We start from the raw sequence: 19,220 nt of genomic DNA, 5'->3' as shown, positions 1-19,220 counted from the left end.
AGCACCCAATGACAGAGGAGAGGGAGGTCAGAGCACCCCACTACAGAGGAGAGGGAGGTCAGAGAACCCAACTACAGGGGAGAGGGAGGGTAGAGCACCCAATGACAGAGGAGAGGGAGGGCAGAGCACCCAATTACAGAGGAGAGGGAGGGCAGAGCACCCAATGACAGAGGAGAGGGAGGGCAGAGCACCCAATTACAGAGGAGAGGGAGGGCAGAGCACCCAATGACAGAGGAGAGGGAGGGCAGAGCACCCAATGACAGAGGAGATGGAGGGCAGAGCACCCAATGACAGAGGGGATGGAGGGCAGAGCACCCAATGACAGAGGAGAGGGAGGGCAGAGTACCCAATGACAGAGGAGAGGGAGGGCAGAGCACCCAATGACAGAGGAGATGGAGGGCAGAGCACCCAATGACAGAGGGATGGAGGGCAGAGCACACAATGACAGAGGAGAGGGAGGGCAGAGAACCCAACTACAGAGGAGAGGGAGGGCAGAGTACCCAATGACAGAGATGAGGGAGGGCAGAGAACCCAACTACAGAGGAGAGGGAGGGCAGAGCACACAATGACAGAGATGAGGAGGGCAGAGAACCCAACTACAGAGGAGAGGGAGGGCAGAGTACCCAATGACAGAGGAGAGGGAGGGCAGAGCACCCAATGACAGAGGAGATGGAGGGCAGAGCACCCAATGACAGAGGGGATGGAGGGCAGAGCACCCAATGACAGAGGAGAGGGAGGGCAGAGTACCCAATGACAGAGGAGAGGGAGGGCAGAGCACCCAATGACAGAGGAGATGGAGGGCAGAGCACCCAATGACAGAGGGGATGGAGGGCAGAGCACACAATGACAGAGGGGATGGAGGGCAGAGAACCCAATGACTGAGTAGTTTATGTTAATCTTAATGACTTTTTATCTTAGCAACCCAATAATAACCTTGAGAACATTGTCTAGATAAATAAAGGTTAAATAAATAATTATCAACTTTCACAAAAACACAGGTACATGTATGAGCTGAGATCAGTGAGAGCTGAGATCAGTGAGCTGAGACCAGTGAGAGCTGAGACCAGTGAGAGCTGAGACCAGTGAGAGCTGAGACCAGTGAGAGCTGAGACCAGTGAGAGCTGAGACCAGTGAGAGCTGAGACCAGTGAGAGCTGAGACCAGGGCCTCTGGGTTCCTGTCTGTCTCTGTGGTATTCCTCCCTTCCTTTTCCAGTCACTTGTGAGAGTCTCAATTCAGGCCTCACTCACTCACCTGAACAATTCTTGGAATATCTCAACATTTGTTTTTGGACGTGAAGTGTTGGGTCCTTTTCTTTACAATGAGACAATTTCTGGGCAATATGTCTGTCTAGAGGAGTGGGTTATCTCCTTTGGATCAACAGAACCATCACATGAAAATGTTCTGTATAGCCTCTCTAACTGTTTCCTTCTCTTTCTCTTTCCAACCCAGTGGGATGAATGTCACATCACAGTTGTTTTTGTTTATAAATAATACATTCAAATAAATTAGGAACAGTGTAAGGTTTATAAGGCAAAACTGGAGGCTTGGAGGGAGAGAGAGAGAGAGAGCGAGAGAGAGCAAATGAAAGAGACAGTGTTTCCTTCAAACAACAGGTGAGGCCATTTTGGATTGTATAATCATGCTGGAAATCTAGCAAGTTTATTGTCGATAAATGTATTTATAGTTTTTTTTGATTCAAATAATTTTGGTGCCAATTTCAGATATAATTGTACATTTCCAAAACTCTTTTTGTACACAAACTCAAATTGTGTAATATCCTGTCACGACTTCCGCCGAAGGTAACTGATCTCAGTCCTGTTTAAAGTGAACTGTGGTATAAAATAGAAACATAACTCTGTTCTCTTTGTATTCACTCTGCCCCTGGCTTTGAAGGACGACTCAACTCTTTGTCAGTTCTCTTCACCTATTTTGTGGACAGAGTCCACTTTGCATTCAGTCTTCTATGTTTAGAAAGGAACCAAGATCTTTCTCCAACTTTCACTCAATGCACCCTGGGATTTTACAAAGTGAAGGACAAGCCATTCAATCAGAATGTGTTATCAGACAGCTACATTTTGGAAGATAATAGATATAGACATAATTATAATCAGAAGATAATATTAACATGCACTGTACATTTCATTGCTAACAGAAATAATAGCAATAGAATAATCGCAGAATAAATAATGATTTATTTGAAAATAGTACACCCAAGGTAGTCTACCGCCCCTCAACGATCCCTCACCAACCCAACAAATGCACATTGAACACCCACACTGGAAAAGTGTGGTTATGCATGCTGTGTGTGTGTGTTTATGGATGAACCATGCTCTACAAACTGTGTTTATGGATGTGTGTGTGTGTGTGTGTCTGTGTGTGTGTGTTTATGGATGCGTGTGTGTGTGTGTGTGTGTGTGTGTGTGTGTGTGTTTATGGATGCGTGTGTGTGTGTGTGTGTGTGTGTGTGTGTGTGTGTGTGTGTGTGTGTTTGCACACCAGTGTGTACTGTATGTTAACAGATCCATAGATAGTGTGGTTGGGGTTGAGAAGGTGATGGAGAAAATATCCCTCATTAATCATTATTCTGTTCACAGGATTCTACACACCTTCCTCATGTCTTCATCAGTATCACTTCATTACCAACAATATGAACTGGACTGATGCCCAGAGTTACTGCAGAGCACATTACACTGATCTGGCTACAGTAGATGACATGGAGGACCTGAACAGGCTGATGACCAGTGTCAGTAGTTCTAATTACTGGTTCTGGATCGGACTGAAGAAGGGAGACTCCATGAAGTGGCACTGGTCTCTGGCAGACAGACGTTTCTACAGAGAGGGGGAGACTGAGTTCAGAAACTGGGACACTGGAACACCCCAAAATGGTAACTGTGCTTTAATGAGTACATCTGGTCTGTGGAACAACACCTCCTGTGATGACCAGCATCACTTCATCTGTTATGATGGTGAGTGTACACATACTAATGATGAAGCCTGTTCTAAGTGCTGGAGCTGCCATTGAGTTGAAACATAGACTCATGAGAGCTTTAAGTTGTTAATCAGTTATTGATCTGTTATCAAATCAATGACAACATGTACTATAGATGATCAGTAGATGATGTTTCATTGGATATTTGTATTGATTATTACATTTGACTTTTGCAGGAAAACAAGTCACCAACCAAACATACGTCTTAATTCAGGAGAACAGGACCTGGATAGATGCTCAGAGTTACTGCAGACAGTATCACACAGACCTGGTCAGTGTGAGGAACCAGACTGAGAACACAGAGATAGAGAAGAAGATATCACTGAGGGGACTTCCTGTGTGGATCGGTCTGTTTCTAGACTCCTGGAGATGGTCAGACCAGAGTGACTCCTCATTCAGAAACTGGTTGTCAGGACGGCCTTCAACAGATCAGGGAGACACCTGCACTCTGGTGTCTTTTAATCGTTATTATTATGACTATGATTATTATGACTATTATAATTATGCTCCATGGATAAATGATCCCTGTGGCCTCAACTATCCTTTCATCTGCTATGGTAAGTTACAACATTCTCCTCCTGGTCTTAATAATAGAATGATGACAAGATAATTCTAATTCCCCCATGATTCACTACTGTCATTGTGGGATTGTATTATCTTGTAGGTCCAGCTGTGGAGACCACTGAGAAACCTCAACTGAAGAGACATGTGGTGAGAATGAAGATGACCCCAAAGGATCAACATCTGAACATCAGCGATCCTGCTGTTCAGGACCCCACTCTCAAGGGTGTCTCAGGACTCCATCTTACAAGAGGTGAGTTTTACCCTGTTCATGAAGAACCACTCAATAATGATGCAAACTCTACAGATCACCTCTATGATACAGAGTGAAATATTGTGTGTCTCTGTGTGTCTTTGTGTTTCTCCAGATAAGGAACAAGCTGAAGGAGCAGGGGTTACCTGCAGACACCAAAGTGACATGGAAAAAGCAGCCTGATGGGAAGGTCTTCCACAAGGAAGAAGAGGGGTCTCCCAAGAAAGAAGAGGAGGAGAAGAAGATGAAGAAGAGTATGATGACAAAGAGAGAACTCTAATTATGTCAAATGTTCTCTCCTTTTTTATTTAGATTAATTATCTGTACTGGGATGTATTTTCTGAACCTAATTCAATGTGTTTTATTAATTAAATTGTTTATGTATAAACATTAATAGTGTTTTATCATGAGATGTTTTTCTTGATAATTTTCTTGACTTGGTTGTTTTATTACACATCATGTCTGTAAATGAGTTATTTGTAGTGATGTTGATATTCAGGGCTGAGAAAAAGTATTTGTCTCCTTTCTAATGTTCTCAACTTTTACAGATTTAAGATGAAGAATGTTATCAGATCTTCAAAGAAAAGAGAATATTAGATGAAGGGAACCTGAGTGAACAAATAACACAACAATTACATACTTATTTCATTTATTTCATAAACAAAGTTATGTAACATCCAATGTTCATGTGTTAAATATGAATTGTCCCATTACACTCAATAACTGGTTTATGAAGTTGTTGATCAGTATTTCACGTCGCTGTGGAGCATGTTTGGCCCAGTCTTCCACCTAGAACTGCTTAAACTCAGCGAGTTTTCAAGGATGAACTTTGAAGTCCTGCCACAACATCTCCATTGGGATCATTAGGTCTGGACATTGACGAGGTCATTCCAAAACTTCAAATGTGTTTCTTTTGAACCATTTTCATGTAGACTTGACTGTGTGTTTTGGATCAATGTCTTGCTGCATGACTCTCTTCAGCTCACAGACGGATGGCCTGACATTCTCCTGTAGAATTCTCTTATACTGAGCAGATCTCATGGTTCCTTCTATTAAGGCAAGTCGTCCAGGTTCTGAGGCAGCAAAGCATCCCCTTTACTGATGAATGCAGTGGTTTTTGCCAGGCGAAATGGGACCATGTCGTCTAAAAAACAATGTTGTTATTGAATTTTTACCCCTTTTTCTCCCCAATTTCGTGGTGTCCAATTTGTTTTAGTAGCTACTATCTTGTCTCATCGCTACAACTCCCGTACGGGCTCCGGAGAGACGAAGGTTGAAAGTCATGCGTCCTCCGATACACAACCCAACCAAGCCGCACTGCTTCTTAACACAGCGCGCATCCAACCCGGAAGCCAGCCGCACCAATGTGTCGGAGGAAAAAGCCGCACCAATGTGTCGGAGGAAACACCGTGCACCTGGCAACCTTGGTTAGCGTGCACTGCGCCTGCCACAGGAGTCGCTGGTGCGCGATGAGTCAAAGATATCCCTACCGGCCAAGCACTCCCTAACCCGGATGGTGCTGGGCCAATTGTGCGCCGCCCCACGGACCTCCCGGTCGCGGCCGGTTGCGACAGAGCCTGGGAGCGAACCCAGAGTCTCTGGTGGCACAGCTCGGCACTGCAGCGCCCTTCACCACTTCACCACAAAAAAAACAAAAACAATTATACATCTGTCGATAAAACCTTCTTCCAAGAGTCTTGATGTGTAATGCAATGCGTACAGGCGGCAGAGAAGTCAGGCACAGGAGAGTGCTTAATAAACATAAACCTCCGTCAACTGAACAATACAATAAATGGGTCAAACAAAACCTGGTCAAAACCAGCATACCGTACATAGGCACCACAAGAAACAATTACCGACCAGGACAATGAGGGGGAACAGAGGGTTAAATACACAACAAGTATTTGATGGAATTGGAACCAGGTGTGATGGAAGACAAAACAAAACCAATGGAAAATGAAAAGTGGATCGGCGATGGCTGGAAGGTCGGTGACGTCGACTGCCGAACGCCACCCAAACAACGAGAGGGACCAACTCCGGCGGAAGTAGTGACATGATGATCATCCAGTTGCTTTCAGGTGCTTTTTCGGAAACTTTAGTCAACTTTTTGGGCTAGATGGGTCCCATTATGTTTGTTGAAAACCAAACACTGAATTCCACAGTAAAACACTTCATATCAATCGTCAAGCATGGTGGTGGTAGTGTGATGGTTTGAGGATGCTTTGCTGAGTTACAGCAGTTCTGCATGGAAGAGTGGGCCAAAAGTCCTCCACAGCAATGTGAGAGACTGATCAACAACTACAGGAAGTGCTTGGTTGCAGTCATTAGATCTAAAGGTGGAACAACCAGCTATTGAGTGTAAAGGGGCAATTACTTTTCACACAGGGGAATTGGGTGTTGCATAACTTTGTTAATTAAATAGACAAAATAAGTATAAATATGGTTTGTTATTTTGCAAACTCAGGTTCACTTTATCTAATTTTAGGTTTTGGTTGAAGATCTAATAAACTTCAGTATTAAAATTTTGCAAAAATAGAGAATATCAGAAAGGGGGCAAATACTTTTTCACAGCACTGTGAGTATCAATGTGTTTTTCTAATTGGAATGTAACTTTCTTTAATTGAAATGTATTTAGACCACAGTTTACATACTGCATAGCCAATGTAGTCTCAGCATGTTTTTTATTGGTTAATGAAGATGTATTTTCTGATGATCAAGTAAATGCCTGTTGCAGATTGACAGTATCGGTCTAGAGTTGTGATTCTTCAAGTTTCAACTTAATATTATTTTAATGTTTATTTGACACATTTTTCCTTGATGATAAAGACATGTAGACATAATGTGTAATCAACTCCTCTCTTCAGGACTCTGATACACTGGTACCAGTTAGAAACATGTCCTGCTGAGCAGAGCTTTAGTTACATTTTTCCTTGATGATAAAGACATCTAGACATAATGTGTAATCAACTCCTCTCTTCAGGACTCTGATACACTGGTACCAGTTAGAACCATGTCCTGCTGACCAGAGCTTTAGTTACATTTTGCATAACTTCCTCAAATTAGACAGAGGGGAACTTTCCACATCAACCAGAACCAGGATATTTCCTGGAACACACAATGATGTGACATCAGTAATGAACCTGGTCTCAGATCTGTTTGTGGCATCTTGCCAACTCTCATGTGTGTTGTGGTGCTGTGTGGCTCAGTTTGTAGAGCATCGTGCTTTTGTCACGGCCGATGAAAGAAGTAGACCAAGGTGCAGCTTGGTGAGTGTACATTTTCCTTTTATTTAAATGTTGCCAACAAAACAACAAAGGAAGAATCAACCGTGAAGCTTAACTTCAGCTATACTGCCTCTAACAAAGTAAACTACCCACACTGAAAGGAGGGAAAAAGGGCTACCTAAGTATGATTCCCAATCAGAGACAATGATAGACAGCTGTCCCTGATTGAGAACCACACCTGGCGAAAACATAGAAATAAAGAAACATAGAAAACAAAACATAGAATGCCCACCCCACATCACACTCTCACCTAAACAAATAGAGAAATACAATGTCTCTCTAAGGTCAGGGCGTGATAGTACCCCCCCCCAAGGTGCGAATTCCGGCCACAAAACTGAACCTATAGGGGGTAGTCTGGGTGCGATTCTATCCACGGTGGCGGCTATGGTGCGGGGCGTAGACCCCTCTCCACCTCTGGCTCACCCCCCTTTGGTGGCGCCTCTGGTGTGGGGAACCTCACTGCCGACCCCGGACTGGGGACCCTCTCTGCGGGCCCCGTACTAGGGACCCTCGTTGCGGGCCCCGGAATGGGGACCCTCGTTGCTGGCCCTGGACTGGGGACCCTCGTTGTGGGCTCCGGACTGGAGGGCGTTGCTGGAGGGAGGAGGCCTACAGGAGGCCTGGTCCTTAGGGGAGGCAGAGGATGAACCGGGCTGTGGGGGAGCACTGGAGATCTCGTGCGCAGCCGTGGCACCACTCCACCAGGCTGAATGCCCACTTTAGCCCCAGCACTTCCAGAGTGCAGGCACAGGTCGAACCAGGCTGTGGGGGAACACTGGAGATCTAGTGCTTGACACTTGCACCTCTCCACTTGGCTGAATGCCCACTTTAGCCCAGCACGGGCGGCGCGCAGGCATAGGACGCACTGAACAGTCCCAGCGCACCGGAGACACAGTGCGCAGAGCCGGCGCAGGATACCCTGGGCCAAAACGGCACACCGTAGACCAAGCACGCTGAGCTGCCACAATCTGCCCTGGCTGGATGTCCACTCGTGTGGCACTTGTGGAGGGCTGGCATATAGCGCACTGGGCTATGAGCGCGCCCCTGGAGACACCGTGCGCTTTACCGCATAACACCTGACCAGTCCCACGCTGCTTCCGGTAAGCACAGGGTGTTGCCTCAGGTCTATAGCCTGACTCCGCCAATCTCCCCCACATTTTTTGGGGGGGGCTGCCTCTTGTGCCTGCTTCGCTGACTTGCTTCATATCGCAGCCTCTCAGCTTTAGCTGCCTCCAGTTCCTCTTTCGGACAGCGATATTCACCAGCCTGCCTCCAGGGTCCCGTCCAGGATTTCCTCCCAAGTCCACGAATCCTGAACCCTCTGCTCCTCCATACCACGCTGCTTGGTCCGCTTGTGGTGGGTAGTTCTGTAACGGTCGTCTGATGAAGAAGGATTGGACCAAAGCGCAGCGTGGTAAGTCCTACTTGTGTGATGGTGGCTAACACATCTGATTGGCTGTCTGATTGGTATTGCCTCTGTTCCTGTTTTTATGTTCCTTCTGTCCATGTCATTTCCTGATCTCCAGTCAAACCACAAAGCAACTCTCAAAGCACTAAGGAATCCCTTTCAATTCCAATAGTGACATCATTTAGGAGATTTAGGGCCCTAAGCATTGACCCCATGAGAACCTGCTCATCTCACTCCTACCTGCCTCTCAACCTCCCCATGTTCAGTAACAGACCTGTAAAAACCACAAACAAAGGGATGGAGAATTTGATGCGATGCTATTGATATAGCTTTTATAGTCATTCTTTACAACATAGTCGTTTTTTTCAAAAGGAATTGAACGTAGAAAGTAGAACTCTCTCTCTCTTTCTCTCTCTCTATCTATCCATATGCTTTATTGTCCTTCAATCTTTATGCAAACTATTTTGACCTCAATGGAAGAGATCATGGTAATAGAAACCTGACAGGACCTATTTTACATCACGGACAGCGACGCTCACCACTAAAGGGACTGTTAGCCTAACAACAACAACATAGACAGAGTTCAGGCTTTTTGTTATGCTTAGCAAAAGAGGCACACGGACACACACACGCACACACACACAGTTTTGTATTGCTATCCTTGTGGGGACCAAACAATTGATTCCCATCCAAAATCTTATTCTCCCTAAATCTAACCCTAAATATGAACAGTAACCCTAAACCTAATAATAACCTCTAAACTGTACCCCAAACACATAACCGTAAAACTGTACCTAACCGTAACTCCTATCCCTAAACCTACCGTAACCCCTAACCCTAACCTTAATCCCAACCCTAACTCCTAATCCTAACCGTAACCCCTAACCCTAACCCTAATCCTAACCCTAACCCTAACTCCTAATCCTAACCGTAACCCCTAACCCTAACCTTAATCCTAACCCTAACTCCTAAACCTAACTGTAACCCCTAACCCTAACCTTAAACCTAACCCTAACTCCTAATCCTAACCGCAACCCCTAACCCTAACCTTAATCCTAAACCTAACTGTAATCCCTAACCTTAATCCTAACCATAATTGTAACCCTTACCCCATATCTTACCCCGATACCTAAAATAGCATTTTTCCTTGTGGGGATGGGCAAAATGTCCGCAATTGTCCGAATGATCCATGTTTAGCTATCCTTGTGAGAGATTCCCTACAAGGATAGTTTAGCAAAAAAACACAAACACACACACTGAAACAAAATGAATGAGTGATAGAGTGTAGCACTAGTAAAGTGACAGAAACAAACACGGGCAAGGTGAGAGAAAGATGTCATGTCTTTCTGAGAGAGATGGAGAGGGAGAAAAAGAGAGAGGGGGAGAACACAGATAGAGGAACAGATGAAGAGAGTGTGAAAGGGAAGGAGAGGGTCCTAAATAAAGAGGGACCAGATGAGAGAGGAGGGAGAGAGAGAGAGAGATGTGGTCACTTCTCAGAGGCTCTTTGTCTTTTGCTGTGTGAACAGGTTACTCATTGGTCCTGCGGTCACCCCCCTCTTCAAAAGGGGGGACGCTCTTGACCCAAACTGCTACAGACCAATATCTATCCTACCCTGCCTTTCTAAGGTCTTTGAAAGCCAAGTCAACAAACAGATTACCGATCATTTCGAATCCCACCATACCTACTCCGCTATTATGCAATCTGGTTTCAGAGCTGGTCATGGGTGCACCTCAGCCACGCACAAGGTCTTAAACGATATCTTAACCAACATCGATAAGAAACAATACTGTGCAGCCATATTCATTGACCTGACCAAGGCTTTCGACTCTGTCAATCACCACATCCTCATCGGCAGACTCGACAGCCTTGGTTTCTCAAATGACTGCCTCGCCTGGTTCACCAACTACTTCTCAGATAGAGTTCAGTGTGTCAAATCATAGGGTCTGTTGTCCGGGCCACTGGCAGTCTCTATGGGGGTGCCACAGGGTTCAATTTTTGGACCAAATCTCTTCTCTGTACACATCAATGATGTCGCTCTTGCTGCTGGTGAGTCTCTGATCCACCTCTACGCAGACGACACCATTCTGTATACTTCTGGCCCTTCTTTGGACACTGTGTTAACAACCCTCCAGGCGAACTTCAATGCCATACAACTCTCCTTCCGTGGCCTCCAATTGCTCTTAAATACAAATAAAACTAAATGCATGCTCTTCAACGGATCGCTGCTGTCACGATCGTCGTAAGGAGCAGACCAAAATGCAGCGTGGTATGTGTTCATGACGGTTTTTTAATCAAAGAAAGCACTGAACACTGAATACAAACTATACAAAACAATAAAGGAATAACGACCGTGAAGCTATAATGAGAACTGTGCTGACACAAGCAACGAACATAGACAATCACCCACAACCCACAATGACAAAACAGGCTACCTAAATATGGCTACCAATCAGAGACAATGACTAACACCTGCCTCTGATTGAGAACCATATCAGGCCAAACACAGAAACAGACAAACTAGACATCCAACATAGAATGCCCACTCAGATCACACCCTGACCAAACAAAACATAGAAACATACAAAGCAAACTATGGTCAGGGTGTGACAGCTGCCTGCACCTGCCCGCCTGTCCAACATCACTACTCTGGACTTAGAATATGTGGACAACTACAAATACCTGTTTCTAAACTTTGACAAAACGCTCAGCTGGTGTCCCTGGCTATGTCCAACCCTGTTGCCATAGTGATAGATGTTACGTGCCATCTGTTTGTTTGACTAAGATAATAACTTCATGAGAATGTCTACTCCTTTTTGCATACCCCTGTTTGGAAACAGAATATGAATAACATATTCAAATCAATGGGTTTAAGTCAGTTTAAGTCAGTTCAATCAGTTTAAGATGTATATAGGGCCAAGCAACGGAGATAGACACAGAAGGAGAGAGAGATCTGGAGAGAGCAAGATAGACGGAGTGAGACAGACTTTCCTACAAACAACCGGTGAGGCCATGTTAAAAATGTATAATATTTTTAGCATTAATGTAGAGAAATGAATGTAACACAGTTTTTTTTTAATCATTCTGGTTACATTTCAGATGTAATTGGTACCTTTTGAAATCTCTTGGAACACAACTCTAAACTGAGTGTAGGAGTCTCTGATCACATCTTTAGCCATATTTCCATTGAATTTCACACTGATGGAAACTTCTTTGTACCTCACCCTCCTAATCTCAGGTCAGTTAGATGTGATTGTGTTTGTACGTGTGTGTGACACGTGTGTGTGTGACACGTGTGTGTTTGCTTGAACAATTTGGTGTACCACGTGCAAAGATGCATAGATGATTGTGGTTGCTGGATAAAATGTCTGTCAGGAATCATTATTCTCTTCGCAGGGTTCTACACACCTTCCTCGTGTCTTATTTGTCAGTATCACGTCATAAACATAAAAAAGACCTGGACGGATGCCCAGAGTTACTGCAGAGCACATTACACTGATCTGGCTACAGTAGATGACATGGAGGACCTGAACAGGCTGATGACCAGTGTCAGTAGTTCTAATTACTGGTTCTGGATCGGACTGAAGAAGGGAGACTCCATGAAGTGGCACTGGTCTCTGGCAGACAGACGTTTCTACAGAGAGGGGGAGACTGAGTTCAGAAACTGGGACACTGGAACACCCCAAAATGGCAACTGTGTTTTTATGAGTACATCTGGTCTGTGGAACAACACCTCCTGTGATGACCAGCATCACTTCATCTGTTATGATGGTGAGTATTCACATACTAATGATGAAGCCTGTTCTAAGTGCTGGAGCTGCCATTGAGTTGAAACATAGACTCATGAGAGCTTTAAGTTGTTAATCAGTTATTGATCTGTTATCAAATCAATGACAACATGTACTATAGATGATCAGTAGATGATGTTTCATTGGATATTTGAATTGATTATTACATTTGACTTTTGCAGGAAAACAAGACACCAACCTAACATACGTCTTAATTCAGGAGAACAAGGCCTGGATAGATGCTCAGAGTTACTGCAGACAGTATCACACAGACCTGGTCAGTGTGAGGAACCAGACTGAGAACACAGAGATAGAGAAGAAGATGTCACTGACGGGACTTCCTGTGTGGATCGGTCTGTTTCTAGACTCCTGGAGATGGTCAGACCAGAGTGACTCCTCATTCAGAAACTGGCATTCAGGACGGCCTTCAACAAATCAGGGAGACAACTGCACTCTGGTGTCTTCTCATTCTTATTTTTATTATTCTGATTACCGGTATTATTCTAAATGGATAAATCATAAATCATCCCTGTGACTCCAACTTTCCTTTCATCTGCTATGGTAAGTTACCATATTATCCACCTGATCTACCTGATACTATGATGACAGAAGAACTCTAATGTTGCCCCTATGATTCACTACTGTCATTGTGGGATTGTATTATCTTGTAGGTCCAGCTGTGGAGACCCCTGAGAAACCTCAACTGAAGAGACAGGTGGTGAGAATGAAGATGACCCCAAAGGATCAACATCTGAACATCAGTGATCCTGCTGTTCAGGACACCATCTTACAAGAGGTGAGTTTCCCCCTGTTCATGAAGAACCAACCGGGTAATGATACAAACTTTATAGATCACCTCTCTGGTCTGGTTCCTAGTCTGTTGTGGATGACCTCCTCTCTGGTCTGGGTCCTAGTCTGTTGTGGATGACCTCCTTTCAGGTCTGGGATCTAGTCTGTTGTGGATGACCTCCTTTCAGGTCTGGGATCTAGTCTGTTGTGGATGACCTCCTCTCTGGTCTGGGTCCTAGTCGGATTGAAGATGACCTCCTCTCTGGTCTGCGTCCTAGTCTGTTGTAGATGACCTCCTCTCTGGTCTGCGTCCTAGTCTGTTTGTGGACGACCTCCTCTCTGGTCTGCGTCCTAGTCTGTTGTAGATGACCTCCTCTCTGGTCTGCGTCCTAGTCTGTTGTAGATGACCTCCTCTCTGGTCTGTGTCCTAGTCTGTTGTGGATGACCTCCTCTCTGGTCTGGGTCCTAGTCTGTTGTAGATGACCTCCTCTCTGGTCTGCGTCCTTGTCTGTTTGTGGATGACCTCCCCTCTGGTCTGCGTCCTTGTCTGTTTGTGGACGACCTTCTACCCTGGCTGTGACCCCGCTCTCAAAGGGTGTCTCAGGGAGAGTGGGATGTCCAAAAACACATTTCCAATTCACACATGTATATTAAAACACACTTGTACATGTGTGAAATAGGACAAATATAAGCCTAGTTTCCTCATAGAGTCAAAGGGTTGAAGTGAAGAACGTCTCAGTATAGCAGGAAGGAATGGTAGTTGTAGATCTTCAGAATGACTATTACAGAGTGAAATATTGTGTGTCTCTGTATGGGTGTGTTTCTCCAGATAAGGAACAAGCTGAAGGAGCAGGGGTTACCTGCAGACACCAAAGTGACATGGAAAAAGCAGCCTGATGGGAAGGTCTTCCACAAGGAGGAAGAGGGGTCTCCCAAGAAAGAAGAGGAGGAGAAGAAGATGAAGAGGATGATGACAAAGAGAGAACTCTAGTTATGTAAAATGTTCTCCTTTAATTTATCTTTTTTAGTTATATTAATTATCTGTACTGGGATGTATTTTCTGAACCTAATTAAATGTGTTTTATTAATTAAATTGTTTGAGTATAAACATCAATAGTGTTTTATCATGAGATGTTTTTCTTGATCATTTTCTTGACTTGGTTGTTTTATTACAGGGTGTGTTCTCAAGACAGACATTTCACACATCATGTCTGTAAATAAGTTATTTGTAGTTATGTTGATATTCAGGGCTGGGAAAAAGTATTTTCCTCCTTTCTAATGTTCTCAACTTTTACAGATTTAAGATGCTGAATGTTATCAGATCTTCAAAGAAAACAGAATATTAGATGAAGGGAACCTGAGTGAACAAATAACACAACAATTACATACTTATTTCATTTATTTCATAAACAAAGTTATGTAACATTCAATGTTCATGTGTGAAAAATTAAAAAGCTCTTGGTTGTGGACAAAATAAGTATAAATATGGTTTGTTATTTTGCAAACTCAGGTTCACTTTATCTAATTTTAGGTTTTGGTTGAAGATCTGATAACATTCAGTATCAAAAATATGCAAAAATAGAGAATATCAGAAAGGGGGCAAATACTTTTTCACAGCACTGTGAGTATCAATGTGTTTTTCTAATTGGAATGTAACTTACTTTAATTGTAAATGTATTTAGACCACAGTTTACATACTGCATAGCCAATGTAGTCTCAGCATGTTTTTTATTGGTTAATGAAGATGTCTCTTCTGATGATCAAGTAAATACCCGTTGCAGATTGACAGTATCGGTCTAGAGTTGTGATTCTTCAAGTTTCAACTAAATATTATTTTAATGTTTATTTGACACATTTTACCTTGATGATAAAGTCATCTAGACATAATGTGTAATCAACTCCTCTCTTCAGGACTCTGATACACTGGTACCAGTTAGAACCATGTCCTGCTGACCAGAGCTTTAGTTACATTTTGCATAACTTCCTCAAATTAGACAGAGGGGAACTTTCCACATCAACCAGAACCAGGATATTTCCTGGAACACACAATGATGTGACATCAGTAATGAACCTGGTCTCAGATCTGTTTGTGGTCTCTTGCCAACTCTCATGTGTGTTGTGGTGCTGTGTGGCTCAGTTTGTAGAGCATTGTGCTTTTGTCACGGCCGATGAAAGAAGTAGACCAAGGTGCAGCTTGGTGAGTGTACATTTTCCTTTTATTTAAATGTTGCCAACAAAACAACAAAGGAAGAATCAACCGTGAAGCTTAACTTCGGCTATACTGCCTCTAACAAAGTAAACTACCCACACTGAAAGGAGGGAAAAAGGGCTACCTAAGTATGATTCCCAATCAGAGACAATGATGGACAGCTGTCCCTGATTGAGAACCACACCTGGCGAAAACATAGAAATAAAGAAACATAGAAAACTAAACATAGAATGCCCACCCCACATCACACTCTGACCTAAACAAATAGAGAAATAAAACAGCTCTCTAAGGTCAGGGAGTGACAGTACCCCCCACTCCCCCCCAAAGGTGCGAATTCCGGCCACAAAAACTGAACCTATAGGGGGTAGTCTGGGTGCGATTCTATCCACGGTGGCGGCTATGGTGCGGGACGTAGACCCCTCTCCACCTCTGGCTCACCCCCCTTTGGTGGCGCCTCTGGTGTGGGGAACCTCACTGCCGACCCCGGACTGGGGACCCTCTCTGCGGGCCCCGTACTAGGGACCCTCGTTGCGGGCACTGGACTGGGGACCCTCGTTGTGGGCTCCGGACTGGAGGGCGTTGCTGGAGGGAGGAGGCCTACAGGAGGCCTGGTCCTTAGGGGAGGCAGAGGATGAACCGGGCTGTGGGGGAGCACTGGAGATCTCGTGCGCAGCCGTGGCACCACTCCACCAGGCTGAATGCCCACTTTAGCCCCAGCACCTCCAGAGTGCAGGCACAGGTCGAACCAGGCTGTGGGGGAACACTGGAGATCTAGTGCTTGACACTTGCACCTCTCCACTTGGCTGAATGCCCACTTTAGCCTAGCACGGGCGGCGCGCAGGCATAGGACGCACTGAACAGTCCCAGCGCACCGGAGACACAGTGCGCAGAGCCGGCGCAGGATACCCTGGGCCAAAACGGCACACCGTAGACCAAGCACGCTGAGCTGCCACAATCTGCCCTGGCTGGATGCCCACTCTCGTGTGGCACTTGTGGAGGGCTGGCATATAGCGCACCGGGCTATGAGGGCGCCCTGGAGACACCGTGCGCTTTACCGCATAACACCTGACCAGTCCCACGCTGCTTCCGGTAAGCACAGGGTGTTGCCTCAGGTCTATAGCCTGACTCCGCCAATCTCCCCCACATTTTTGGGGGGGGGCTGCCTCTTGTGCCTGCTTCGCTGACTTGCTTCATATCGCAGCCTCTCAGCTTTAGCTGCCTCCAGTTCCTCTTTCGGACAGCGATATTCACCAGCCTGCCTCCAGGGTCCCGTCCAGGATTTCCTCCCAAGTCCACGAATCCTGAACCCTCTGCTCCTCCATACCACGCTGCTTGGTCCGCTTGTGGTGGGTAGTTCTGTAACGGTCGTCTGATGAAGAAGGATTGGACCAAAGCGCAGCGTGGTAAGTCCTACTTGTGTGATGGTGGCTAACACATCTGATTGGCTGTCTGATTGGTATTGCCTCTGTTCCTGTTTTTATGTTCCTTCTGTACATGTCATTTCCTGATCTCCAGTCAAACCACAAAGCAACTCTCAAAGCACTAAGGAATCCCTTTCAATTCCAATAGTGACATCATTTAGGAGATTTAGGGCCCTAAGCATTGACCCCATGAGAACCTGCTCATCTCACTCCTACCTGCCTCTCAACCTCCCCATGTTCAGTAACAGACCTGTAAAAACCACAAACAAAGGGATGGAGAATTTGATGCGATGCTATTGATATAGCTTTTATAGTCATTCTTTACAACTTGGTCGTTTTTTTCAAAAGGAATTGAACGTAGAAAGTAGAACTCTCTCTCTATCTATCCATATGCTTTATTGTCCTTCAATCTTTATGCAAACTATTTTGACCTCAATGGAAGAGATCATGGTAATAGAAACCTGACAGGACCTATTTTACATCACGGACAGCGACGCTCACCACTAAAGGGACTGTTAGCCTAACAACAACAACATAGACAGAGTTCAGGCTTTTTGTTATGCTTAGCAAAAGAGGCACACGGACACACACACGCACACACACACAGTTTTGTATTGCTATCCTTGTGGGGACCAAACAATTGATTCCCATCCAAAATCTTATTCTCCCTAAATCTAACCCTACATATGAACAGTAACCCTAAACCTAATAATAACCTCTAAACTGTACCCCAAACACATAACCGTAAAACTGTACCTAACCGTAACTCCTATCCCTAAACCTACCGTAACCCCTAACCCTAACCTTAATCCCAACCCTAACTCCTAAACCTAACTGTAACCCCTAACCCTAACCTTATCCTAACCCTAACCCTAACTCCTAATCCTAACCGTAACCCCTAACCCTAACCCTAATCCTAAACCTAACTGTAACCCCTAACCCTAACCTTAAACCTAACCCTAACTCCTAATCCTAACCGCAACCCCTAACCCTAACCCTAACCTTAATCCTAAACCTAACTGTAATCCCTAACCTTAATCCTAACCATAATTGTAACCCTTACCCCATATCTTACCCCGATACCTAAAATAGCATTTTTCCTTGTGGGGATGGGCAAAATGTCCGCAATTGTCCGAATGATCCATGTTTAGCTATCCTTGTGAGAGATTCCCTACAAGGATAGTTTAGCAAAAAAACACAAACACACACACTGAAACAAAATGAATGAGTGATAGAGTGTAGCACTAGTAAAGTGACAGAAACAAACACGGGCAAGGTCAGAGAAAGATGTCATGTCTTTCTGAGAGAGATGGAGAGGGAGAAAAAGAGAGAGGGGGAGAACACAGATAGAGGAACAGATGAAGAGAGTGTGAAAGGGAAGGAGAGGGTCCTAAATAAAGAGGGACCAGATGAGAGAGGAGGGAGAGAGAGAGAGAGAGATGTGGTCACTTCTCAGAGGCTCTTTGTCTTTTGCTGTGTGAACAGGTTACTCATTGGTGCTGCGGTCACCCCCCTCTTCAAAAGGGGGACGCTCTTGACCCAAACTGCTACAGACCAATATCTATCCTACCCTGCCTTTCTAAGGTCTTTGAAAGCCAAGTCAACAAACAGATTACCGATCATTTCGAATCCCACCATACCTACTCCGCTATTATGCAATCTGGTTTCAGAGCTGGTCATGGGTGCACCTCAGCCACGCACAAGGTCTTAAACGATATCTTAACCGACATCGATAAGAAACAATACTGTGCAGCCGTATTCATTGACCTGACCAAGGCTTTCGACTCTGTCAATCACCACACCCTCATCGGCAGACTCGACAGCCTTGGTTTCTCAAATGACTGCCTCGCCTGGTTCACCAACTACTTCTCAGATAGAGTTCAGTGTGTCAAATCGTAGGGTCTGTTGTCCGGGCCACTGGCAGTCTCTATGGGGGTGCCACAGGGTTCAATTTTTGGACCAAATCTCTTCTCTGTACACATCAATGATGTCGCTCTTGCTGCTGGTGAGTCTCTGATCCACCTCTACGCAGACGACACCATTCTGTATACTTCTGGCCCTTCTTTGGACACTGTGTTAACAACCCTCCAGGCGAACTTCAATGCCATACAACTCTCCTTCCGTGGCCTCCAATTGCTCTTAAATACAAATAAAACTAAATGCATGCTCTTCAACGGATCGCTGCTGTCACGATCGTCGTAAGGAGCAGACCAAAATGCAGCGTGGTATGTGTTCATGACGGTTTTTAATCAAAGAAAGCACTGAACACTGAATACAAACTATACAAAACAATAAAGGAATAACGACCGTGAAGCTATAATGAGAACTGTGCTGACATAAGCAACGAACATAGACAATCACCCACAACCCACAATGACAAAACAGGCTACCTAAATATGGCTACCAATCAGAGACAATGACTAACACCTGCCTCTGATTGAGAACCATATCAGGCCAAACACAGAAACAGACAAACTAGACATCCAACATAGAATGCCCACTCAGATCACACCCT

General features: G+C 44.8%; 2 protein-coding genes across 2 annotated transcripts; both read left to right on the top strand.

Moving 5' to 3' along the window:
* Positions 1-2,596: 2,596 nt before the first annotated feature.
* On the top strand, positions 2,597-12,800 carry LOC112247246 (macrophage mannose receptor 1-like; the record flags this gene model as incomplete). The annotated part of the gene is given in 7 exon segments (XM_042313075.1): positions 2,597-2,968; positions 3,168-3,548; positions 3,656-3,780; positions 3,921-4,059; positions 11,674-11,736; positions 11,895-12,269; positions 12,469-12,800. Coding segments are annotated over 7 exon segments (1,787 nt in total), but the record flags the coding sequence as incomplete, so codon positions are not given.
* A 4-nt stretch (positions 12,801-12,804) lies between these two features.
* LOC112214982 lies at positions 12,805-14,870 on the top strand. The gene is made up of 3 exons (XM_042313076.1): positions 12,805-12,847; positions 12,958-13,082; positions 13,905-14,870. The coding sequence occupies exons 2-3, from the start codon at positions 13,011-13,013 to the stop codon at positions 14,064-14,066; spliced, it is 234 nt and encodes a 77-aa protein (XP_042169010.1). The 5' UTR covers positions 12,805-12,847; positions 12,958-13,010; the 3' UTR covers positions 14,067-14,870.
* The last annotated feature ends 4,350 nt before the right edge of the window (positions 14,871-19,220 follow it).

The sequence above is a fragment of the Oncorhynchus tshawytscha genome, unplaced genomic scaffold, assembly GCF_018296145.1.
Source record: "Oncorhynchus tshawytscha isolate Ot180627B unplaced genomic scaffold, Otsh_v2.0 Un_contig_10167_pilon_pilon, whole genome shotgun sequence".
In the NCBI taxonomy this organism is placed as follows: domain Eukaryota; kingdom Metazoa; phylum Chordata; class Actinopteri; order Salmoniformes; family Salmonidae; genus Oncorhynchus; species Oncorhynchus tshawytscha.
The sequence above is the reverse complement of the archived record's forward strand: the minus strand, read 5'-3'. Positions and strand labels throughout refer to the sequence as shown.

Coding starts and splice junctions, on each gene's coding strand:
- LOC112214982 (XM_042313076.1), top strand. CDS start 13,011: ATGAAGATGACCCCAAAGGATCAACATCTGAACATCAGTGATCCTGCT. Junction 13,083..13,904: donor AGGACACCATCTTACAAGAG/GTGAGTTTCCCC, acceptor GTGTTTCTCCAG/ATAAGGAACAAGCTGAAGGA.